Source organism: Symphalangus syndactylus, chromosome 8 (assembly GCF_028878055.3).
Source record: "Symphalangus syndactylus isolate Jambi chromosome 8, NHGRI_mSymSyn1-v2.1_pri, whole genome shotgun sequence".
Taxonomy (NCBI): Eukaryota; Metazoa; Chordata; class Mammalia; order Primates; family Hylobatidae; genus Symphalangus; species Symphalangus syndactylus.
The window spans coordinates 123,044,986-123,070,506 of record NC_072430.2 but is presented as its reverse complement, the minus strand read 5'-3'; the positions used below and the strand labels follow the sequence as shown (position 1 = coordinate 123,070,506).

General features: G+C 52.6%; 1 protein-coding gene across 1 annotated transcript in view; it reads right to left on the bottom strand.

The window, feature by feature from the left end:
- VIL1 (villin 1) overlaps positions 1 to 25,521 on the bottom strand; it is a 44,427-nt gene that overhangs the window by 12,417 nt on the left and 6,489 nt on the right. Inside the window, exons 2-17 of the mRNA XM_055290605.2 lie at positions 14,443 to 14,528; positions 13,953 to 14,027; positions 12,189 to 12,385; positions 9,715 to 9,823; positions 9,448 to 9,558; positions 8,283 to 8,485; positions 8,095 to 8,173; positions 7,826 to 7,924; positions 6,895 to 7,048; positions 5,813 to 5,913; positions 5,587 to 5,724; positions 4,819 to 4,977; positions 3,041 to 3,220; positions 2,313 to 2,458; positions 1,124 to 1,268; positions 438 to 626 (exon numbers count right to left, since the gene is read on the bottom strand). Of these exons, the coding sequence (XP_055146580.2) occupies positions 438 to 626; positions 1,124 to 1,268; positions 2,313 to 2,458; positions 3,041 to 3,220; positions 4,819 to 4,977; positions 5,587 to 5,724; positions 5,813 to 5,913; positions 6,895 to 7,048; positions 7,826 to 7,924; positions 8,095 to 8,173; positions 8,283 to 8,485; positions 9,448 to 9,558; positions 9,715 to 9,823; positions 12,189 to 12,385; positions 13,953 to 14,027; positions 14,443 to 14,528 (2,171 nt within the window). The remainder of the gene's footprint in view (positions 1 to 437; positions 627 to 1,123; positions 1,269 to 2,312; positions 2,459 to 3,040; positions 3,221 to 4,818; positions 4,978 to 5,586; positions 5,725 to 5,812; positions 5,914 to 6,894; positions 7,049 to 7,825; positions 7,925 to 8,094; positions 8,174 to 8,282; positions 8,486 to 9,447; positions 9,559 to 9,714; positions 9,824 to 12,188; positions 12,386 to 13,952; positions 14,028 to 14,442; positions 14,529 to 25,521) is intronic.

Sequence of the window (25,521 nt, the reverse complement as noted above, 5' to 3'; positions counted from 1 at the left end):
TCAGTTCTTTAGAACCAACATATTTTAGCTGGCACGGAGGATCCACTGTGTTGCTGCAATGATGAGAACATTCTCACCTCTTCTGCCCAACACAGTAGCCAGCAGCCACATGTGGCTAGTGATAAACTGAATTTTGAAGTGCATTTAATTTTAATTTAAGTAATCAGTACATTTATTACCTATACTATCCATCAGCTTTGCTCTAAATGTAGTGCGCAAACAAGGCACTATAATTAGCCTTGGTTTTTGATAGACTTCTTCCCTCTCACCAGGAGGCCTAATGGCCTTAGTGCAGCGTTACTTTCTATTCTAAGCCTCCTCTAGCCCCTTTCTAAATCAGCAGGTCATATATCCCAAAGAGACAGAATGGCCTGCAGGAATCAGCACTGATCTCCAGGCAGGGCTAGAGAAGGACATGCTGGGAAGAGGCCACTCACACTCCACTTGAAGGGATCCCAAGCCAGGAACCAGCCTGTGAAGGTGGGGGGCTCGTGTCCCTGCTTCACCACAATGATGGGGGTCTCGGGGTCACGCCCGCTGGGATGGGTCTTGAGGTATTCCTGTGCAGTGGTTGCTGCGGCCTTCTTCTCCTCCTCGTTGGCATGTTTCCCAATCCAGAAGAAGACCTATTGAGAAACTCAGGAGATCAGTCCATCCTTCCTGTCCTCCCTGGCCCACAGGGCTCTGCCTCAGTTGTCCAACAGTGAAGCCCTGACCTTGACCCTGACTCTACCACTACCAGCCAAATGACCTAGGGCAGGCACCATCTGGCCTTGAATTTGTATCTGGGAAATTAGGAGGTTGGACAGAGGCCTTGTACTTGGATATTCTGCAAATGTGTGTCTCCCAGACTGTCCAAAGCCCAGGATTCTCAAAAACACTCCTGCTGCCATGTGAAATAAATAGGACTTTGGGAGAGAATACGTTCTTCCCTGCAGCCCCTCTGAGCATGTTCTTCCCCACCTTCCTTCTTTCTTAAACTTCTGGTGTTCATACCATTTCCAGGAAGAAATTATGTGAGGGCCAAGAAAACGTTGACACTTACCTAACCTTAAAGCCACTCTTTCTTGGCCCTGGGGATTGAGGTGGCTGGGAAGAGGGGTCCCCAGGCCCTTGGTCCTACCTGGTCCCAGACATCTAGTAGGAACACGTCATCCTCTTCCAAGTCATCCTGATTGAAGTCAGGGATCTCTGTGGCCAGGAAGCGCCCAGTCTTGTTGGAACATTCAAAGAGCCGGGGGGTGATGACCAGGTTTTCTTCCTGTAGTCTGCAGGATGGAGAGAAGATTGTACTGGCAGAAGGAAGGTGTGGCAAAAGGAGAATTGAGGGCACAGAACTCCGAGGAAGGGACTCTGGCATAGAAAGGTCATCTCCAGCAAAAAGCTCTATCTTCTGATTGACGAAAGCACCCCCTCTCATTCCAAGAGTGCTCTGAGGAAGAAATTGTCCCTGCTTTCTGGACATGCATTCCAGTGGCTTTTGCAGAGCCTTGTTAGGAAGTTCTTTCTGATATCTTGCCTCCATCCCTCCTACTGCTACTACAGTACATGCCCTTTTGCTTTTGAACTAGGGACTAGTAGATCATGGATATTCTCTAGAAAAACCATTTGAGCCAGGCACAGTGGCCCACGCCTGTAATCCTAGCATTTTGGGAGGCTGAGGCAGGTGGATCACCTGAGGTCAGGAGTTCAAGACCAGCCTGGCCAACATGGTGAAACCCTGTCTCTACTAAAAATACAAAAATTAGCTGGGCGTGGTGGTGGGCGCCTGTAATCTCAGCTACCCAGGAGGCTGCAGCAGGAGAATTGCTGGAACCCGGGAGGCGGAGGCAGAGGCTGCAGTGAGCTGAGACTGCACCACTGCATTCCAGCCTGGGTGACAGAGCGAGACCCTGTCACAAAAACAAAACAAAACCATTTGAAAGAGGGCTTGCGGCTAGTGCTCAACATCCCAGGCCTGTGTCAGGACCTAAAGGCAGGCTGGCCTCTGGCATCTTGTTACTGAAAGGCAAACCTCTAGCCCTGCCCCTTGCTTTGAGCTGCCTCCTATGGCCAGGAATTCCCTTTGCCAAGGAAACACCCCACCAGGTTCTGGGCATAATGTAGTGAGCAGCACAGACACAGCCCCTGTGCCAAGAGGCTCCAAGGGTATGGGCTGCCCTTTATTCATCTTGTAGGCCTGGGGGCCTGGCACAGTGCCTAACACACAGAGTCCTCAGTTCATGCCTGCTGTAGGCTCTGGGTGTGGGGATAGAGATACTGGGAGGCTCCCCCACCTTGGTAACCTGGAGGTGGAGGGACCTGAAAGTTACCTCTTGGTGTTGGCATAGGGGGCCTTCCCACCCAGGGCCATCCAGAAGTTGGCTGGCTCCTGCCCTTCCACCACCACTTGCTTCTCCGTCCGAGAGATGGTGTCAGCAACCATCTTGGCCATCTCCCGCTCGTCCCCGCTACAGCCCTAGGAAAAAAAGGGTCAGCTAATTTCTAGTGCCACCCCTACCTCCACCCTCCTACCACATTCACTGCCCAGAGTTCCGGGGTCTAAGAGGGCTCTCCTGGGTCAGGACCCTGTGTATACAGGCCACACAGGGACGATTCCATGCTTTCTTCTGTCCTTGACACCCCAAAGAATAGCAGAAGAAACTAGAGAGTCTTTTCAAGGGTCGAGAGGGACTCCAAGAGGCTATGCATTCTTCTTACAGAGATCAAAGGAGAGGCAGTGACAGGCTCAGGGTAGTGAGAGAGAGCCCAAGACATAAAGACAGACCAACACAGGGACAGATGGAGGTGGCCAGAGAAACAGAACAAGAGAGACTGACTCAGACAGAGAGGCAGAGAATCTGAGGATGGTCATTGATGAGGCAGAAAGATAGACCCAGAGCTACTGAGGAGGGAGGGACTGGGTTCCAGAGGCGGCTGAGAACTGAGCAGGCACAACTTAGTTGGCCAGGGGTTCCTGCCCTGACCTAGGGCTGCTGCGAAACTGGGGGACTCCCATGACCCATTTGCGGATGGGGAGGCCTCTAGGCCCTGAACACACCTTCCCACACCATAGGTAGCAGCAAGACTGGGTCTTGAGGACAAACACATCATTGGAATTGAGGAAATTGGCCCGCGCTGGGACCTCAAAGGCCTTGGTATTGTTGGCGCCAGTTCCCTGGACCTGGAACAGCCGTGTGGAGGGCCCGGGCTCCAAGTTGTTAGCTCGGGAGGTACCTCCCTGCAGGTGAGGGCAGAAGACAGGGAGAGAGAGTCAGGAGTCACTTAGTAAAGAAGATGATGGGGAACAGAGGGGCACAAAGAGAACCAGAGAGGGATAGTGTAGGGCGGGGAGGTTTGCCCCTGCAGCTCCTCTGATGCTCTGTCACCAGGTCTTTCTAAAACATTGTTTGCATCATGGCGTTTCTCTTTTCAAAAATGTTCAGTGACTCCCCATTTCTTATAGCCTAAAGGCCAGCTCCTCAGCTTTGCCTTTGAAGGCCCCACATGACGAAGATGCAAACTGCCTTTGCAGCCACTGCTGCCATCAAATCCTCCAGCTTAGCTCTGCCAGGCTTTTTTTTTTTTTTTTTTGAGACAGAGTTTTGCTCTTGTTGCCCAGGCTGGAGTGCAATGGCACTATCTCAGCTCACTGCACCCTCCGCCTCCCGGGTTCAAGCAATTCTCCTGCCTTAGCCTCCTGGGTAGCTGGGATTGTAGGCATCCACCGCCACGCCCGGCTTATTTTTGTAGTTTTAGTAGAGATGGGGTTTCTTCATGTTGGTCAGGCTGGTCTCGAACTCCTGACCTCAGGAGATCCGCCCACCTCAGCCTCCCAAAGTGCTGGGATTACAGATGTGAGCCACAGTGCCTAGCCTTTTTTTTTTTTTTTTTTTTCCTTGAGACAGAGTCTCGCTCTGTTGCCCAGGCTGGAGTGCAATGGTGTGATCCTGACTCACCATCTCCCAGGTTCGAGCCATTCTCCTGCCCCAGCCTCCCCAGTAGCTGAGATTACAGGCATGCACCACCACGTTCGGCTAATTTTTGTATTTTTAGTACAGACAGGGTTTCGCCATGTTGGCCAGGCTGCTCTCAAACTCCTGACATCAGGTGATCCACCCACCTCTGCCTCCCAAAGTGCTGGGATTACAGGTGTGAACCACCACGCCTGGCCAGTTCCACCAGGCTTCTGATGTTCCCCATGGAGCATCTCCCCCAGGCCCTTGTCCTTGCTGTGCCCCCTGCATTGCATGCCCTCATTTTGAACTACTGACTTCAGGTGATCCACCCACCTCAGCCTCCCAAAGTGCTAGGATTACAGGTGTGAGCCACCGCAACCGGCCTTTTTTTTTTTTTAAAGACGGAGTCTCGCTCTGTTGCCCAGGCTGGAGTGCAATGGCACAATCTCGGCTCACTGCAATCTCTGCCTCCCAGGTTGAAGAGATTCTTCTGCCTCAGCCTCCTGAGTAGCTGAGATTACAGGCACCCACCATCATGTCCGGCTAATTTTTGTATTTTTGTAGAGATGGGGTTTCACCATGTTGGCCAGGCTGGTCTTGAACTCCTGACCTCAGGTGATCCACCTGCCTCAGCCTCCAAAGTGCTGGGATTACAAGCGTGAGCCACCATGCCCGGCCCAATTACACGTATTTCTAAAGTAACCAAATGGGTTGTTTCTGTTACCAGTTCCACAAAGGTGATAGAACCTCCAGGGTAGTCTCCTATGAAGAATGGGCTTCACCTTAAGCCCTGCTCCCACCACCCATCCCCTTCCCCATCTCCTGGATGCGTGTCTTGCCACAGTGGGTACTGCCAGACACCTCAGTTCAGCAGCCATACCTGGTAGACCACCATGCGTCCCTTGAAGATGGACATAAGATGAGGTGGCTCCTTGCCCATTGGGACCCGGATCTGGACTGGTTCACCATTGTACTTCTGGTCCAGGATGACGGCTTGATAAGCTGATGCTGTAATTTCATCTTGGCTGGCCTGGCTGCCCTGGGGATGAGCAGGAGGGAGTGAGTGGGATGGAGTCAGCCCCGAATTCTGACCCCATCCTCAGCCTCAGCAACAACTCCATCCTCAAGTCTGAACTGGTCCTAAACTCAATTGTCTTCCCTACCAAACTCCACTGTGAAACAGCCAAAACCCCAGTCTGAACCATACCTCAGTTCTGATCTGAACCTCAAACCTAATTCTTTCCCAGACCCAGCCCAGCCCTGTCCTACCTACAATCCCAGCCTTAACCCCAAACCTCCTCCTTTCCTTTCTGCTCCTTCTTCAGGGAAGCATCACAGGCACCACACCACTCAGTCCTAGACACACTCCCTGCTCCCTCGCATCTAGACACAAAAACCCACGGGCAGAGCAGGTGACAAGAGTGTGCAGAAGGCAATGAAAATTGGAAGGGAGACTCAGAGCATCAAAAGGAAAAGGGCTGTGAATCGGGGTACTAGCGGGACCTCATAGCCAAAGCAGTCCTTCTTGAAGGGGTGAGCTCCCCATCCCCAGAGGTATTCAACCCAAGGGTGATGGCCACTTAGCAGGAGTTTGTACAAGGCGGAGCTAAGCCGGCTGTGCTCTGGGTGGGACGTGGCGGGACCTGACCTGCCAGATGTAGAGCAGGTAGTGCTGCTTCTCGCCGATGAGGTAGGTGTAGAGCAGCAGGTAGCAGTCGCCCCCATAGAAGTGGCCTAGCCACTTGGAATCCACAGGTACCAGCTCTAGGTTCTCAATGCGCCACACCTAGGGCCAGTACCAGGCCAGGGTGAGGTCCAGGACAGGCTCCACCATCTCTGCTCCACCCAGCACGGGCCTCTCTGCCCTCACATACCTGCACTTCCCCACTCCCATCATCTACCATCTTCTGCTGGGCAGCCACCTGAGGCTTGACATGCATGGATGTGGCATCGAACTTCACCTGTTCCACTTTGGCTAGAGTGGGGGAAATCATGAAACCAGTTGTCACCAGCTGAGGTCTCCCAGGTCCACACAACAGCCCTGAACGGTGGCTACAATTCTTAGACCCATTTTCAGATGAGGAAACCAAAGCAAGAGAGATTCAGTAGCTTACCTGGTCGCACAGAATGTGACAGAGCTACAATAGAGAACCGTATCTCCCTCCCTCTAAAACTCCCGCTCCCAGGGAGCCAGGAGAGGCATAAGAGCAAGGCTTTAGCTTTGTTGATCTACGTCCTGACCCCTGCAGCATTCAGACTTCAAGCCTTGACCTTGTCTCCCAGCTCAGTAGGGAGCTCTGCAATGATGGGGGCTGTACACTATTATTTCTCCTCTCCTAGGTGCCGGGCACTGAGCTTGCCCTCAGCAAATACTGGCTGGTAAGAGACTAGAGACTGAAGCTGTTTGGTTTCCAGGGAGGCCCAACCCCATCCCAAATGAAATATCACATCACTGTCAGCTCCCTTTTTTTTTTTTTTTTTTGAGACGGAGTTTCGCTCTTGTTGCCCAGGCTGGAGTGCAATGGCACGATCTTGTCTCACTGCAACCTCCGCCTCCCGAATTCAAGCGATTCTCCAGCCTCAGCCTTCTGAGTAGCTGGGGTTACAGGCATGCACCACCATGCTTGGCTAATTTATTATTATTTTTTTTTCAGTAGAGACGGGGTTTCACCGTGTTAGGCTAATCTCAAACTCCTGACCTCAGGTGATCCACCCACCTCAGCCTCCCAAAGTGCTGGGATTACAGGCATATGCCACCATGCCCAGCCCTCTCAGCTCCCTTTCTGTGACAACTAGAGTTTGTCCATGTCCTCATCTGCTAGGACAAGCCCAGAGCCAGCGTAAAAGTCTTCGTGGAAGATGCATGTCAGGGAAGGAGGGTGGTTGGTGGACCAAGTGGCTCTCCTGGCCCAGCTCCTGGATCCTGGCTCCCTCACTGCCCCCACCTGGCCCTCACCCACGGAGCCCACAGTGTGGGTTTTGCTTAGGCCTGAGGTCCGGTTGGACGCTGTCCACTTCTGGAAGAGCTGCTGAAAGATGGCTGACTCAGCCCCATCATTCTGCACCTCCACCTGTGTGCTTGGTGGGTACTGCTTGGCTTTGATGAAGTTCTGGAAAGAGAAAGGGGTGGCTGGAAGCTATGCCCCTCCCCTAGTTCCCACTCCCAATGCAAGCCAAAACCTGGCTGTAACCTCACCAGATCCACCATCAGATCTACCCCCGCACCAAATCTGAACCCAAACCCAATCCCAATGCTAATCCCCAACCTAATCCTACTCTGACCCCAGCCTCAAGGTCAAATCTGATGCCGCCTGAAAGCTAACACTGGCCTCAAGACTCACTCTGACCTCAACCTCAAATCTAATACCCAAACACAACTCTGACCCCAATCCCAAAGCCAAATCTAACTCCTAATGTGACCCTACCTCAATGCTAATCCTAATGCCCAGTCCCCGATCCAACACTGGCCCCAAGCCAGTTAGGGTTACGACTCCAGCCCCAGCAATGACCCCAAACTCTGACTTGGCCCTGGTCTGAGCTGACCCAATCCCCTTTTGTAGGAAGCCAGCCTCCCTCCATTTCTCCTTCCCTTCTCTAAACTCAGCTCAGGTGCAGGGAGGTGAGAGCCCACATCCTGAGATGGCCCCAGGGTTGCCTGGTGGTTGGCTTCCTGGTGTGCAGAGAACCCTGAAGATGACCACAGAATGGCCCCTCAGGCCCCTCCCATTGGGCCGGGCCCAGCCCTCATCCTGCTCCTCCCAGCCTTCCCTGCCTCTGCCTGGCGCTATGCCCTGGTCTGAGCCTGCCTGCCCACCCCAGGCTGCTATCTGCTCTCTCCCTCCCATCACTCTGCCCTCCTCCTGGACCCCCCCACCCCGCCCAACTACCAGCGCATGGCTCATGGCTCCCTTCTTCTCCTGCTCATTGGCTTTCTTCCCTCTCCACACGTAGATCTTCAGGCCCCCCTGGTCCAGGATGTAACAGTCCTATAGTCGGGAGAGGTAAGAGTCTGATGGAGCTGGAAGTGCTGGACTGGGACAGCCTCACACAAAAAAAGTCTCTCCCTCCCATGCCCACCCCAAGCCCCCTGAATTTTTCCTGCTTGAGGGAAAGGGGCCAGGCTGCAGTGGGCTGGGGGGTCTCCAGACCCTCTTACCTCATGATTGAGCAGGTCCTGTGTCAGCGGCCGCGTGGCGACTTCCCTCACCACCAGATTCCCCTCGGAGTCAGACACACTGCAGGACAGAAGCAAGGCATAGATGGGGAGGGGGCCCAAGCCCCTCAGCCAGGGCACCTGCTCCCAGGGAGTCCCCAGCACCCAGGAAAACCCCGCTGGGCACTCACTGGTACAGTTTGAGTGCAGCCTTGAGTGCCGGCTCCACCACCGTGTCGGGCACAGCCGCCTTCAGCTCCTTGCGCTTGCCCAGCACGTGGTTCATCACCTCCATCAGCTTCGGGGATGCCGATTCATTCTCTCCATCCACCACGCCTACATAGGTGCGCCCTCCCCGCTCTTGGTCTCGGATCTCCTTGGCCAGAGTCATGCCCTGCAGGAAGGCCCCTGGTGACCCATCGGGAGTGGTGGGGGAACAAGGCAGTGTCTGCCACCCCACACCCTGCCAGGCAAGCCCAGACCACCTACAGCAGCCACAGGGGTTGAGACCCCTGCTCTGCTTTTCCTCATCGGAGGGGTCAAGCTTTTCAGGCATGTAAGGAAACCAGGGGGAAGGCAGCTGGGAGAGCAGGTTTCCCCACTGTCAGGAAGGTGCTCAAGTGGGCTTGCTGGGCCTTCTGTTCTGACAGTGTGGGAAATGTGTGCTTAGACTTCACAGTTCGGGACAAGAGCGGAGCCCCAAGGATCACAGTACTCAATCTCTTCAGCCAGGTGCAGTGGCTCATGCCTGTAATCCCAACACTCTGGGAGGCCGAGGCGGGTGGATCACCTGAGATCAGGAGTTCAAGACCAGCCTGGCCATGGTGAAACCCCGTCTCTACTAAAAATACAAAAAATTAGCCAGGCGTGGTGGTGCACACCTGTAATCCCAGCTACTCGGGAGTCTGAGGCAGGAGAATCACTTGAACCCGGAAGGCGGAGGTTGCAGTGAACCGAGATTGCGCCATTGCACTCCAGCCTGGGCAAAAAGAGCGAAACTGCGTTTCCAAAAAAAAAATCTCTTTGCCCCCAAACGTACTTGCAGTCTCACAGTGCACACACAGCGCCAATGTACTGTGAGTATAAACACACGTATGTCCATGTCCATTTCATTCACCACTGGATCCCCAAGGCTTGGCACAGGCTCTGCCACACTGTAGAGACTCATTCTATCTGAGTGGATTGACCACAAGTACACACGCAAACTCCAACATGCACGCCTGCCCCAAACACATGGAGACGGAGCCACCTTCAAACACGCTGTCCCCAACAGTCAGCGGGGAGAGGCCTGGGGAAAGGAGCAGGTGGGGGCAGTCTAGGATGCGAGAGGGAGGTGTGGTGCATGGGCAGGTTTACCCTGAGTCTCTCCATACGATTGCTTTCAGGTCCATTCCACTGGATGATAAGCTTCCCAAGGTCCAGGAGGAAAACATCCCCTCGGTTGAAACTCTTCCAGGACATCTCTACCTAGGGAGCCACGGGGGAGGTGCAGACCCCACTCAGAGCTCACCTATCATCCATCATCTTGGCCACCCCTCCCTGCCCCTCACCCCTCCTCAGCCCCTGCCCTCTACCCTGTTCCTCACAGCTCCAGTGGCCGATGCTCCAGTGGGGCCTGCCTACCTCTCCAGCTACCACGTTCCTCTTGCCCTTGACATGCAGCAGCCTCTGGACGTCATAGGAGTTGGTTTCCACGTGCTTCATGCCAGAAGCCACGCCCCCTTTCTGGATCCTGAGAAGAGAGGTGAGCTGACCCAAGGGAGTGGGCTGGGAGGTGTGCCTGGCCCCTGTTCTCCCAGGTCCTGGCTGCCACGCTGGGGTCACGTGAGGGCCAGGGTGGGAGTAGGCGAGGTGAATTAGGTGCTGAGGGTGCAAACTTTAGGGAGTCACTCACTGTCAGGTCCTGAAAGTGCAAGGTCTGCCTATGGCATGCCCTTGCACGACCCTGACAGTGAGAGCAACCTTAATGTCTGCACCGTAGATCTTCACTCATCTTGCTCTAGTCCCTGCCCTGTGGAGAGGCTTGCAAAGATAGGTCATGATATATGAAGAGTAGGAAATGTATTAATAGGCCAGGTGCAGTGACTCATGCCTATAATCCCAGCACTTTGAGAGGCCGAGGTGGGCAGATCATTTGAGGTCAGGAGTTCCAGACCAGCCTGGCCAACATGGTGAAACCCCATCTCTACTAAAAATACAAAAAATTAGCTGGGCATGGTGGCAGGTGCCTGTAATCCCAGCTACTCAGGAGGCTGAGGCAGAAGAATCGCTTGAACCCAGGAGGCAGAGGTTTGCCGTGAGCCAAGATCACACCATTGCACTCCAGCCTAAGCGACAGAGTGAGCCTCCATCTCAAAAAAAAAAAAAAAAAAGGAAATGTATTAACAAATAGGGACCGAATCCTGAGGACAAGGGATCAAAGTGGAAGAAAACAAAAGAAGGGAGAGGTGCCACTCCAGTGCCCATGGCAGTGGACTACTGCCATAGCGTGGGAAGAGAGGAGCAAGACAAAAAAGAGGAGTGGGAACTGTGGCTAATTAGAGAGCCCCCAGCCTGTCCTACAGGTCAGTAACAGCTCAGCTCCAGAGTGTGTGTTTTCCTGGGGAAAGCTAAGCTAGAACTTCAACTTGTACAGAAAAGCCAGCAGTCTGGGCTGGGAGTGGTAGCTCATGCCTAGAATCCCAGGACTTTAGGAGGCTGAGGTGGGAGAATCACTTGAGCCCACGAGTTTGAGACCTGCCTGGGCAATAGAGCAGGTCTTCGTCTCTACAAAATATATATATTAAAAAATTAGAAACCCCGTCTCTACCAAAAATACAAAAAATTAGCCGGGCGTGGTGGCGGGCGCCTGTAGTCCCAGCTACTCAGAGAGGCTGAGGCAGGAGAATGGCGTGAACCCGGGAGGTGGAGCTTGCAGTGAGCCGAGATTGCGCCACTGCACTCCAGCCTGGGCGACAGAGCAAGACTCCGTCTCAAAAAAAAAAAAAAAATTAGCACCGGCCAGGCGTGGTGGCTCACTCCTGTAGTCCCAGCACTTTGGGAGGCCAAGGCGGGCAGATCATGAGGTCAGGAGATCGAGACCATCCTGGCTAACACGGTGAAACCCTGTCTCTACTAAAACTACAAAAAATTTAGCCGGGCGTGGCGGCAGGCACCTGTAGTCCCAGCTACTAGGGAGGCTGAGGCAGGAGAATGGTGTGAACCTGGGAGGCAGAGCTTGTAGTGAGCCGAGATCGTGCCACTGCACTCCAGCCTGGGCGACAGAGCGAGACTCCATCTCAAAAAAAAAAAAAAAAAAAAATTAGCTGGGCATAGTGGCTCGGGCCTGTGGTCCCAGTTACTCAAGAGGCTGATGTGGGGCCAGGCAAAGTGGCTCACGCCTATAATCCCAGCACTTTGGGAGACTGAGGCAGATGGATCACTTGAGATCAGGAGTTCGAGATCAGCCTGCCCATGGTGAAACCCTGTCCCTACTAAAAATACAAAATTAGCCAGGCCTGTTGGTGTGTGCCTGTAATCCCAGCTACTGGGGAGGCTGAGGCACGAGAATCGCTTGAGCCCAGGAGGCGGAGGTTGCAGGGAGCCAAGATTGTGCCACTGTACTCCAGCCTTGGCAACAAAGCAATACTCCATCTCAAAAAAAAAAAAGGAAGAAAAAGAAAAGCTGTCAGTCTTGGTTTTTAGTGTGATAGGCCTGCATTAGAGATGGAGGAGCAGCTATGTGCCTGTTGGCTAGAGTTGGGGGCTTGATTAGGCACTGAGCTCTCCAGGACATTCAAGTAGGAGCTGATTTACAGAGATTCACGAGAGTTACAGAATTTCAGAACAGCCTCCAGACCAAGGACAGAGCAGTGGCAGAAATAAGAGTTAGGGAGTGGAAAGGTGAAGGACAATCACCAAAAACTCATGAGGGTCCCCCTCGTGCCTCCCCCAACAGCTTCAGGGTCCCTTCCCCGCCCCAGGTCACCTCCCCCTGCTCCAAGTGTTCTTCCCAGGCCTGAACAGGTCTGGGTGTCCCTGCCTCTTCAGTTCAGCCCCAACATCTCTATCCCTACCACTCATCCTCATTCCCCTGGCCTGCAGCCCACCCTCCCTACACAAGGCCTTGCTTGAAGTAGCCTCGGAAGGCCTCACTCTCGTTGCCCTGGACCTCACGGTGCTGCACAGCCCGGCCCTTCAGGAAGTCATCCATCTGTGTGGTATAGATGGCAGCTGCCCCCTGCTCATCCAGGGATGAGTCCTGGCCAATCCAGTAGTGGATGTCATAGGACAGGTTGCTGGCTGTCTTGTGGATCTAGGGAAAAGGTGTCCAGTGTACCCGAGACCCTGGGCTCCCACAGCCCCTCCCGCTCTGTGTGACTTCCCACACACGTGCCATCCAGGACTATGAGGGGGCGTGGCATAGGGCAAGTGCACTAGGCTGGCGGTTAGGAGCCCTGAGTCATGGCCCAGCTCTACCACTGACTCTCTGAGAGACATGGCTTCTCCTCTCCAGGCCTCCCTTGCCTCGTCTCAGAAATAACTTGCTTGTGCCAGGTACAGTGGCTCACGCCTGTAATCTCAGCACTTTGGGAGGTCGAGGCGAGTGGATCACCTGAGGTCAGGAGTTCAAAACCAGCCTGGCCAACACGGCAAAACCCTGTCTTTACTAAAAATACAAAAATTAGCCGGGTGTGGTGGCGGATGCCTGTAATCCCAGCTACTCGGGAGGCTGAGCCACGAGAATCGCTTGAATCCAGGAGGCAGAGGTTGTAGTGAGCCAAGATTGTGCTACTGCACTCCAGCCTGGGCGACAGAGCGAGACTGTGTCTCAAAAAATAATAATAATAAATACATAAAATAAAATAAAATTTTTTTTTTTTTTTTTTTTTTGAGATGGAGTCTCGCTCTGTCGCCCAGGCTGGAGTGCAGTGGCACAATCTCGGCTCACTGCAAGCTCCGCCTCCCGGGTTCACGCCATTCTCCTGCCTCAGCCTCTCTGAGTAGCTGGGACTACAGGCGCCCGCCACCACGCCCGGCTAAATTTTTCTATTTTTCAGTAGAGACGGGGTTTCACTGTGGTCTCGATCTCCTGACCTCGTGATCCACCCGCCTCGGCCTCCCAAAGTGCTGGGATTACAAGCGTGAGCCACCGCGCCCGGCCAAAATAAAATTTTTAAATGAGTCAATATAAAGAAAAAAATACAAATGTCTTAATAGTACAGGTGGTACCAGGTTGTGGTGAAAATCAAGGTGGATATGAAGATGACTGCGAGGCTGGGCATGGTGGCTCACGTCTGTAATCCCAGCATTTTGGGAGGCTGAGGCGAGTGGATCACCTGAGGTCAAGAGTTCGAGACCAGCCTGATCAACATGGTGAAACCCCGTTTCTACTAAAAAATACAAAAAAATTAGCTGATTGTGGTGGCACGTGCCTGCAGTCCAAGCTACTCAAGAGGCTGAGGCAGGAGAATCGCTTGAACCTGGGAAGTGGAGGTTGCAGTAAGCCGAGGTCGCTCCACTGCACTCCAGCCTGGGCGACAGAGCGAGACTCCATCTGGAAAAAATTTTAAAAAAAGAAGATGACTATGGATTTTGGAAATGTGGACTCAAGTTAGGGTGATATGGCAACAACTCAGAAGTTTCCCCAAGACTGTGAATCCACAGAAGTAGGCCTCAGCTGGGAGCTCAGTGGATTAAGGGCAGCAAGAGCCTCTGACCTCTGTAAAGCCACCACAGGGTTGGGCACTTGGGCATACCCAGTAAATTGTGTCTTGGGGTGAAACCAGGCCAGCTCTCCCCACGGCCCCCAGCCTGTTTCCTCCCTGACACCACAGTGGGTTTTGCTCTCTGCTCAGCCCCCTCCCCTGCCCCTGACTTACAGCCAGGATGATGTAGCAGTCACCATCGAAGAAGCTTCCAAAGGTGCTGGAAGGAACAGGCACCATCTGCATGGCCTAAGGAGAGAAAGGGGGTCAGAGGGGCCGCCCTGGACCACCAGGACCCCTAGGCCTGGGAGGAGGGCCCAGGGGAAGGAGGCGTCAGAGAAAAAGAGCCGGGCCGAGGAATGAAAGGAGAGAAAAGGAAGAGAGAAGGAAACTGTGTGAGGGGCGGGAGAAAGAAAATCAACGCAGGGAAAGGAAGGGATGAGTGAGGAAGAGGAAGTGGAGAGGAAGGTTGAGAGACAGAGGGAGAAGAAATGGAGAAAGGGAAAGGGAGACCAGCTGGGGTGTGGATGATGCAGGAGGTGAGGAGCTGAGCTCTCGGGGGCTGCAGGGCAGGAGCAGAGGAAACGAAGAGAAATCCCAGGCCTCTGGCTTGCCTCCCTCCACCCCAGGCCTGAGCGGCCCCCATGCCCAGACAGGGCCTCACCTCGATCCTCCATATCTGCAGCCCTGGGGTGGTGATGTTGAGAGATCCTTTGACTTGGGCGCTCAGCTTGGTCATGGTGAGTGAGCCTGGGGGAGAAGGCGTTGGGAGCAGGGGCACCCTGAGTTCAGATGCTGCCCTTCCAGCCTGCCCCTAGAGAACTCCCAACAGTGCCAGGAGGTCGCAGGCTCAGGGGCCTGGGGGAGCATAGAGGGTTTCTCCCCACTCAGGGACCATTTCCGCTTGTTTAGCACCAAATCCGCAGTGTCTAGCACAGTGACTTTGCTCGATAAAGGAAGAGAGGGGAAGGGAAGGAGTGAGAGATGGATGAATGAATGAACAGAGTGAACCCTCCCACTGTGAACCACTTTCTGCCCGCTAAACTGGAAGGAACCCCCCTCCCCAAGATTTTCTCCTCATGTCAGCCCTTTCTCATTATTTTTTTCTTCTTCTTTTTGAGATGGAGTCCCGCTCTGTCGCACAGGTGGAGCGCAGTGTCGTGATCTCGGCTCACTGCAACCTCTATCTCCCAGGTTCAAGTGATTCTCCTACCTCAATCTCCCGCATAGCTGGGATTACAGGCACGAGCCACCACGCCTGGCTAATTCTGTATTTTTAGTAGAGACGGGGTTTCCCCATGCCGGCCAGCTGGTCTCAAACTCCTGACCTCAGGTGATCCACCTGTCACAGCCTCCCAAAGTGCTGGGATTACAGGCATGAGCCACTGTGCCCGGCCAGCTCTTTTTGCTTGGACCTGTAGCTGTGCTCGCTCCAGCTGCTCATCAGCCTCAGCTGGGGAGCTTCTGAACGTGCTAATGCTCCAGGCTCTGGCGATTCTGATTTAATTAGGCTAGGGTGGGGCCTGGGCATGGGTGCTTTATTTTCTGCCTTTTGGGAGGTGGGGCATGGGTGCTTTTAAAACTCCCCAGTGATTCTGATATGAACTAGGGAAGACAGCCACTAGTGCCCAGTTATTCTCCTCCCTAGTTTTGAGGCTCCTCCTCACCAGGCCAGAGGCCACCCCGATCTCCATGGAGCCTATCACCCAGCCTGGCAAAGAGCTGCCCTCCATGAATGCTCCTTGAACTGATGAATAATGAATGAAAGGGCATGTGGCCGACAGGTCAGGCCTCCACTCGCTGGCAGCGTGAAATCTCACTATCTAATCTCTCCTTGCACCTTGACTTTGAGTCACCTCTTAGTGACTTGGCCTTTTAGTACTTAGAAACTCCCTTTTCTGAGCCCTGAGAGGTGGCTGCTGCTTCCCTGGCATTCTAGAGTTTGAGGTAATGCCCTGCCCAGTCTCTGATCCTTGCCTCCTCCAGCTGATCAGCAGCAGCTTGCTGTGTATCTGTAGGAGCCCTTTGGGCTTGGGTCCTGTCTATTGGCCTGTTGGCTATGGCCTTCTCCATCAGGCAACCATGGTCTCCTCCATCAGGTATTTTTCAACCTACAAAGTCCCCAGGGCTCCCAGGATTCCTGGTCCAGCAGAACCAAGTTGGGTATAAAGAGGAGACCGTTTTCTGTTTCATTTCTATCATCACCTTTGTCTCTGTCCCCTCCTTTTATTTATTTATTTATGTATTTATTTATTTATTTATTTGAGACAGAGTTTCACTCTTGTTGCCCAGGCTGAAGTACAATGGCGCAATCTCGGCTCACTGCAACCTCTGCCTCCCGGGTTCAAGTGATTCTCCTGCCTCAGCCTCCTGAGTAGCTGGGATTACAGGCGCAAGCCACCAAGCCCAGCTAATTTTTGTATTTTTAATAGAGACGGGGGTTTCACCATGTTGGCCAGGCTGGTCTCGAACTCCTGACCTCAGGTGATCCACCCGCCTCAGCCTCCTAAAGTGCTGGAATTACAGGTGTGAGCCACCGCGCCCGGCCCCATCCCTCTTTTTCTTTGACACTCACTAGCTGTATGAACGTGGACTTCCCTTCTTCATCTATGAGCTGAGGGGGTCAACTTAGGGGGTTAACTAAATTGATGATCTCTAAAGTCTCACCCAGGGACATGCTGATTCCAGGGGTAACTGACAGCAAGAGGAATAGAGGGTGGACATGAGAAGGCACTTCTTGCTTATCAGAGAGGGGATTCAGGGGAGCAGAGACTTGAAAAAGCCAGAGCTCCCCCTCCCCAGAGAGAAATCAGGATTGGGGCCAGCCCCCACAGGCCAAAGGTGAGCAAGGGGACTCAGGAGTGGAAGCTCTGAGACGTGGCTCCCCTACCTGGTGTATACCCTCCAGCTGCTCCTGCCCTCTACCCATGTGGGTCAGAGCAGATGCCTCTCCTCCACCCCTTGGTAGGGCCTCCTCCTCACTTCTCCTGTCTTCCCTGAACTGCCAGGAACACCAGGGCCTCTCACTTCCCCCAGCCCTGCCACTGTGGACTCTGGTTTGGATTTGAGTTGTCTCCTCCTTCAGCTTTAATTCACTGGCTTCTTCCACTCCTGGTACTTTCTCTTCTGTGTCACCAGACCAGGGAAGGGCACGGTCACCCCAAGACCCCAAAGCCAGACATCTGTGCAGCATCCTGGACTCCTTCCGCTCCTGCCCTTCCGTCCACCTAAACTCCCTTGAGTCTCCCCACTACACACAGCCCCCTGGCCCCTCTCTGCTGGCATTCTGCCCTCTAGAAATGCCACACTGCCGGCGGCCCCACCCCCATGCTGCCTCTCACCCCATGCCTGCTTGCGCTGCTCCCACATGGAACGCTCTCCCCACCTTTCTGACACTAACATGCTCTTCTAGACTCAGTTTAGATCTCATTTCTTCCAGGAGACCTTCCTAGAATCCTCAGGCTGGACAAGGGGCCCCTTGGCATCCTGGACTGTCCCCTCTCTTGGCCCCCTGACCACATGGTGATGAAATAACCTGTTTGTAAGTTTGAGGTCTCTGAGCTCCAAGACCTAGATATGTTTGTCTTTGCAGCCCCCAGCTCCTAGCACATAGTAGGTGCTCAACAAATACTCATGATGTGAAAGGCTGAACTGTGGGATGGAAGGAGGACCCTCCCGGGGCACTGGAGGGGTTTGGGCTCCCACTGTCTGCAGGTCCATCTTGCCTTTCTTTTTTTTTGAGACGGAGTCTCGCTCTGTCACCCAGGCTGGAGTGCAGTGGCGCGATCTCGGCTCGCTGCAAGCTCCGCCTCCCGGGTTCACACCATTCTCCTGCCTCAGCCTCTCCTAGTAGCTGGGACTACAGGCGCCCGCCACCACGCCCGGTTAATTTTTTGTATTTTTAGCAGAGACGGGGTTTCACCATGGTCTTGATCTCCTGACCTCGTGATCCGCCCGCCTCGGCCTCCCAAAGTGCTGGGATTACAAGTGTGAGCCACCGCGCCCGGCCGACTCCATCTTGCCTTTCTTTCTTTTTTCTTTTTTCTTTCTTTTTTTTTTTTTTGAGACAGAGTCTCACTCTGTCACCCAGGCAGGAGTGCAATGGTGCGATCCTGGCTCACTGTAATCTCTGCCTCCTGGGTTCAAGCGATTCTGGTGCCTCAGCCTCCCAAGTAGCTGGGACTATAGGCGTGTGCCAGCACACCCAGCTAATTATGTATTTTTAGTAGAAATGGGTTTCACTATGTTGGTCAGGCTGGTCTTGAACTCCTGACCTCAAGTGATCCACCCTCCTTGGCCTCCCAAAGTGCTGGGATTCCAGGCGTGAGCCTCTGCGCCTGGCCCACCATGCCTTTCTTATCAGAGCCCTGCTGTACTTGAGTTGCAGCTCTGTTGTACATGGGGTGCTGCCACGGCTCTTAGTTCCCAGTTGTGCAGCTCTGAGCTGGACAGGCATGTGGTGGGGCAGTGGGGGTGAAGTCCCACCCCTCAGACAAAGGACATCCTCCTGCTTCCCAGGCTCGTGATAGCAGAGGGAATGGACACCCTCCAAGACCCTCCAGCCCAAAGGCTCTGCCCCTCAGTGGCCTGCAGGAGGCCCCAGCAGATGATGTCCCGAGAAGACAGTAGCCAGTGTGTCCTCAGAGCCTGGTCTGCACCTAGCTCCCATCCCTAGTTCTGCTTAATGGGCCCACAGTGGCTGGGGAGGCCAATGGGGCAGCTCCGGGTAGAGGGGAAATGGGGCAGAGGTGCATGCTAGGGTGGCCCGGCATGGCCCGGGACCGAAGGCCCTGCCACCTCCAGCCCCTTGCCTCTGCCCTTGCCTCTGTGTGTGCCCATTCAATTCCTGGTGGCTGTTGCTCATATGCTAGGAGCCAGGAGGCAGGGCCCGGAGGTCCCAGGAGTGTCAGAGGAATGGTGACACAAAGAAAAAAACACTTCAGATGAAGAAGAAATGGGCAAAGAGATGAGCTGGTGGGGAGGGGGCTCGGGGAGTGAGGTCAGGGAGACCAACTAGTCCCAGTCTGCCCAGCACTGTCCTGGTTTTAACTCTAGAAGTTGCAGGGCAATTGGGTGACACCCAAAGTGGGATGGGGCTAGCCACAGGTAGGAGACTGAGAGAGCCATTGTCCGGGCAGGGCCTGCAAAAGTCTCTCCCTGGAGGCCCAGGGCGGACACGCTGGGCTCCCAGCACTTCTCACGCTATCCAGAGTGCCAAGCCTCCCCTTCGAGCCCATACCAAGGTGCTCCAGGAGGCCCCAAGTTGCCCGAGAAAAGCAGAGGACCCCGTCCCCTCACATCACCTAAGGTCTCCATGTGTTCCCACCAGGTTGCCTTACCTGTCTTGGGGAGGCAGCTGCCACCTGGGAGATCTCAGGGAATTGTGGCAAGCTGGCTGCAGAAGAGCGACCTTTGTCCCCACCACCCCTCCTCTAGGAACTGCCTTCACCATATAAGGGAAGATAGGGCCCCAGAGAGGTGAGGGGGTGGGGAGGCAGGTGCTGCCAGGTCCCTGGGAGCCCAGAGCCCTTGACAGCCTGACAACGAGAGCTGATGTGCCCCACCCTTGGCTTTTTTTTTTTTTTTTTTTTTTGAGCCTCACTCTGTCATTCAGGCTGGAGTGCAGTCGTACGAACTCGACTCACTGCAACCTCCGCCTCCCAAGTTCAAGTGATTCTCCTGCCTCAGCTTCCCAAGTAACTGGGACTACAGACATGTGCCACCACGCCTGGCTAATTTTTGTATATTTAGCAGAGACAGGGTTTCACCATGTTGGCCAGGCTGGCCTTGACCTCCTGACCTCAAATGATCAGCCCGCCTCCACCTCCCAAAGTGCTGGGATTACAGGTGTGAGCCGCCGCGCCCAGCCCCTCCCTTGGCTTCTGAGTGAGCAAGGGATGGGGTGCTTTTCTGCCCAGGGCCCAGGCCCTCACCACAGGCAGACAGCACTGTCCAGGTAGGGTCAGCGGTGCCTGAACCTTTCCTCCTACCAACCAAGAGAAGGAGGCTCAGCTGTCCTCCGACCTTCCCTGGGGTGAATGGTTCACGGGGAAGGAGAGGCAGGCCCCTGAGATTCCAGAAGCCCCAAACCCAGGGATGCAGGGGCTTATACTCAGGGCCCCTCCAGAACAGATGGGAGGTCTCCTAGAGTTCTCTTCTCAGCATGACCCTCACTTAGCAAGGGCCCCAGTGAGCACAACTGCTCCTCCTCTCCACCCCCAGGGTCACTGGCTCCACCTGGAGTGTTCTTTTTGTTTTTTGTTTTTTTGCTGAGATGGAGTCTCTCTCTGTCGCCCAGGCTGGAGTGCAGTGGCGTGATCTCGTCTCACTGCATCCTCCGCCTCCCGGGTTCAAGCGATTCTCCAGCCTCAGCCTCCCGAGTAGCTGGGATTACAGCTGCACACCACCACAACCAGCTAATTTTTGTATTTTTAGTAGAGATGGGGTTTCACCATGTTGGCCAGGCTGGTCTTGAACTCTTGACCTCGTGATCCGCCCACCTCGGCCTCCCAAAGTGCTGGGATTACAGGCGTGAGCCACTGCACCTGGCCCACCTGGAGTTTTTATTAGATGCCATAAACCAGTGCCTTTGAACTCTGTTCTGCTATCCTCTCCCAGAAGCCAAGGTTTCCATGTCTGACCCCTGACCCTAGGGGATCCATCTCACTCAGGCAGGAAAGTCGTGCAGCCATCTCTGGGGTGGATCTCGCTGAGAAACCAGCTTCACACGCAAACTCAGCACCTTGGGTAGCTGCCTCCCAAACCGCAGAAATTCTCCTATCACCTGTGAAGCCTGGTCCTTAGGAGGGTGACGCGAAGTGGGCTGGGTGAAGGCAGTATCTCCTTCTGATCATAGCCTCCCAAGAGTTCTGGAGACCAAATGTACAGTAGTCCCCCCTTATCCAACAGGGGATACATTCCAGGACCCGCAGTGGATGCCTTAAAACCTCGGATCCTACCGAGCCTGGCTGCCATCAGCTGGAGCATGTTTCTGTTCGTGTCTTCCACCCACAAATTGAAGCCCCTTCCATTTTCACTAAGCACTTATCCTGCACTGTGGCCGCACTTTTGCAGTTTGAGGTACAACAGCAAAACTAACACAAATTTCTGTTTCCTTCTTCACAATTTCATGAACAGAAGATGCATTCTTATCATAGATCTTAGCAACCTCAGCATATGATTTTTTTTTCTTTCCTTATTGAGAAGTATTACCTTTTCATTTAAAGGAAACATTTTATGGCTTCTTTTTGGCACTTCCAAATTGCCAGCTTTGCTACTCTTGCATTATTTAGTAAAATAAGGGTTACTTTGGGTGGGGTGTTGTCTTTATTTTTGTTTTTTGGAGATGAAGTCTCGCTCTGTCACCAGGCTGGAGTGCAATGGCACGATCTCGGCTCACAGCAACCTCTTCCTCCTGGGTTCAAGCATTTCTCCCATCTCAGCCTCCCGAGTAGCTGGACTACAGGTGCATACCACCACACCCAGCTAATTTTTCTTGTATTTTTATCAGAGACAGGGTTTCACCATGTTGGCCAGGCTGGTCTCAAACTCCTAACCTCAAGTGATCCGCCCGCTTTGGCCTCCCAAAGTGCTGGGATTACAGGCATGAGCCACCACGCCCGGCCCTTTATTTCTTTTTTTTCTGAGACGGAGTCTCGCTCTGTCACCCAGGCTGGAGTGCACTGGCATGATCTCTTGGCTCACTGCAACTTCCACCTCCTGAGTTCAAGTGATTCTCCTGCCTCAGCCTCCCAAGTAGCTGGGATTACAGGTGCCCGCCATGATACCTGACTAATTTTTGTATCTTTAGTAGAGACAGGGTTTCGCCATGTTGGCCAGGCTGGTCTTGAACCCCTGACCTCAGGGGATCTGCCTGACTCAGCCTCCCAAAGTGCTGGGATTATAGGTGTGAGCTACCATGCCTGGCCTATGTGCATATATTTTTAACTGTCATATGATATATCTTATTTTGCAATTTTTTTTTTTTTTGAGACAGGGTCTTGCTGTGGCACCCAGCCTGGAGTGCACACTGGTGTGATTATGGCTCACTGCAGCCTCGACCTCCCTGGACTCAATGATCCTCCCACCTCAGAAGTAGCTGGGACCACAGGCACATGTCACCACATCTGGCTAATTTTTGTTGTTGTTGTTGTTTGGTAGAGACAGAGTTTCCACTATGTTGCCCAGGCTGCTCTCAAACTCCTGGGCTCAAGCAATCCACCTGCTTTGGCCTCCCAAAGTGCTGGGATTACAGGTGTAAGCCACCACACCCAGCAACTTCATTTGCAGTTGTTTTATAGTAAATCATTAGACAGCACAGTTTATGTAACTAATACCTCATTATTGGACTTCTAAATTAGATCCAATTATTTGATACTACAAAGAATGTTGTGGCAAATATTCTCACTGCTAAATATTTGCCATTAGATTACATCCACTATCTCTTTGGGATAGATTCAAAAAAGTAAGCCCGGGCATGGTGGCTCATGCCTGTAATCCCAGCACTTTGGGAGGATGAGGTGGGCACATCATGAGGTTAGGAGATCGTTTCAAAACCATCTTGGCTAACATGGTGAAACCCTGTCTCTACTAAAAATACAAAAAAAAAAAAATTAGCCAGGCGTGGTGGCGGGTGCCTGTAGTCCCAACTACTCAGGAGGCTGAGGCAGGAGAATGGCATGAACCCGGGAGGCGGAGGTTGCAGTGAGCCGAGCCAACAGAGCGAGACTCCATCTCAATAAATAAATAAATAAATAAAATTAAAAAATAAAATAAAAATACTGTAGACAAAAGAAAAACACTGAAGAGATATAACAATAAAAGGAAATGCTTGGGCTGGGCGCGGTGGCTCACACGTGTAATCCCAGCACTTTGGGAGGCCCAGGTGGGTGGATCACTTGAGGTGAGGAGTTCTAGACCAGCCTGGCCAACATGATGAAACCCTGTCTCTACTAAAAATACAAAAACTAGCTGGGCATGGTGTTGCATGCCTGTAATCTCAGCTATTGCGGAGGCTGAGGCATGAGAATTGCCTGAACCTGGGAGGCGGAGGTTGCAGTGAGCCGAGATCACGCCACTGCACTCCAGCCTGTGAGATACAGTCTTAACAAATAAACAAATAAACAAAATATGATAAATGTTAATGCTTGAGTCCATGTACTATTGTTTTCACTTTTCTATATGTTTGACATTTATCATAACAAAGACATTGGAAACAATTGTTAAGAACATGTTCACCAAAAGATTCTCCCGGCTAAATTAAAAGGCAAGCACGAAACTAGAGACAAGTATCACATAAATGGTAGGCAAATTACCAGCCTTAAGACATTAACTACATAAACAATCCCAAAAAATTAATTAAAAACTCACAAGAGGAGACATAGCCAATAAATATATTTTAAAATGGTCTCTCTCACTGATAATCAAAAACACATAAATCAACACAATGACTGTTTTCCTTTTTGTCAATCAAACTGATAGAGAGCTTCATCGATACTGTACCAGAGCACTGGGGAGAGGTGGAGACTCAGCCACTCATGTATTGCAGGTGGGACTATCCATTCATGCAGCTTTTTTGGAAGGCAGTTTTCCTATTCACGTCTTTGACTCAACAATCTCACTTTTTTTTTTTTTTTTTTTTGAGCCAGAGTCTTGCTCTGTTGCCCAGGCTGGAGTGCAGTGGTGTGATCTTGGCTCACTATAACCTCTGCCTCCCAGGTTCAAGCAATTCTCCTGCCTCAGCCTCCCCAGTAGCTGGGATTACAGGTGCATGCCATCACGCCCAGCTCGTTTTTATATTTTTAGTAGAGACGGAGTTTCACCATGTCGGCCAGGATGGTCTCGATCTCTTGACCTCATGATCTGCCCGCCTCGGCCTCCCAAAGTGCTGGGATTACAGGCGTGAGCCACCGCACTTGGCCTATTTATTTATTTTTATTATTATTTTTTGAGACAGAGTCTTACTCTGTTACCCAGGCTGGAGTGCAGTGGCGCAATCTTGGCTCACTGCAACCTCTGCCTCCTGGGTTCAAGCGATTCTTCTGCCTCAGCCTCTCGAGTAGCTGGGATTATAGGCACCCGCCACCATGCCTGGCTAATTTTTGTATTTTCAGTAGAGACGGGGTTTCACCATGCTGGCCAGGCTGGTCTCGAACTCCTGACCTCAGGTGATCCACCTGCCTTGGCCTCCCAAAGTGCTGGGATTACAGGCATGAGCCACCACGCCCAGCCTTTTGTCTACAGTATTTTTTAAAAGTAGTATATGCTGAACATTTTGTCTTCAGTATTTTTTAATCTCGAAGAGTTCTTTCACATTTTCCCCCCATGACACTGACTTACCTGAGTCAAAGACAGTTGCCTTGCAGAATGTTCACACTGTGGAACTGAGCCTTTCCTTATGGTATTATCTAATTTGTTACATTTCCTTTTGCACTTCCCACAAACTGAAAGTGCATCTAGTAGGTCCTGGTTAAACTCTTTTTTTCTTTTTGAGACACAGTCTCGCTCAGTCACCCAGGCTGGAGTGCAGTAGCACTATCTTGGCTCATTGCAATCTCTGCCTCCTGGGTTCAAGCGATTCTCCTGCCTCAGCCTCCTGAGTAGCTGGGATTACAGGTGCCTGCCACCACACTCAGCTAATTTTTGGTATTTTTAGTAGAGACAGAGTTTCACCATGTTGGCCAGGCTGGTCACAAACTGCCGACCTCAGGTGCTCCGCCCTCCTTGGCCTCCCAAAGTGCTGGGATTACAGGCGTGAGCCACAGCGCCCAGCCTAAACTCTTTTTTCAAGAATATTTCACAGAACAGTGCTTCTCAAACTGTAATGTTGTTAAGAATCACCTGGAAATCTTCGTAAAGTACATATTCTGGTTCAATAGAACTGGTGGGGAGGGGAGCTTAGATTCTGCATTACTAGCAAGTTCCCAGGTGATTTTGCCTTCCCAAGTGATTTTCCCAGTTGAACCATTCTTTCAGTAGCATGGTCAAAGGTAATGACTTTGCATGGCATCAGAAGGAATATATAATATCAAGACATCCCTGCATGAGTGTTGCGAAGGTGGATCCCTTGGTTACAGCAGTGTCAGGCAGATACCCTTATGTTTGTTGTTGTTTTAGATTGCTGAACAACCCATGTCCACAGATGCCCTTCTGTATTGGAAAGGCACAGCCCCCCCTTTACAATTAGAAGTCATCTTGGGGCTGAGTGCGGTGGTTCACACCTGTAATCCCAGAACTTTGAGAGGCCGAGATGGGCGGATCACTTGAAGTCAGGAGTTCAAGAGCAGCCTGGCCAACATGGTGAAACCCCATCTCTACTAAAAATACAAAAATTATCCAGGCATGGTGGGGCGCACCTGTAGTCTCAACTACTCAGGAGGCTGAGGCACGAGAATCAGTTGAACCTGGGAGACGGAAGTTGCAGCGAGCCGAGATTGTACCACTGCACTCCAGCCTGGGCAACAGAGCGAGATTCCATCTCAAAAACAAAAACAAAAACAAAAAAACACAAGGCTGGGCACGGTGGCTTATGCCTGTAATCCCAGCACTTTGGGATGCCAAGGCAGGTGGATCACTTGAGGCCAGGAGTTCAAGACTAGCCTGGCCAACATGGTGAAACCCTGTCTCTACTAAAAATACAAAAATTAGCCCAGGTAGTGGCAGGTGCCTGTAGTCCCAGCTATTCAGGAGGCTGAGGCCAGGAAAATTGCTTGAACCCGGGGGGTGGAAGTTGCAATAAGCTGAG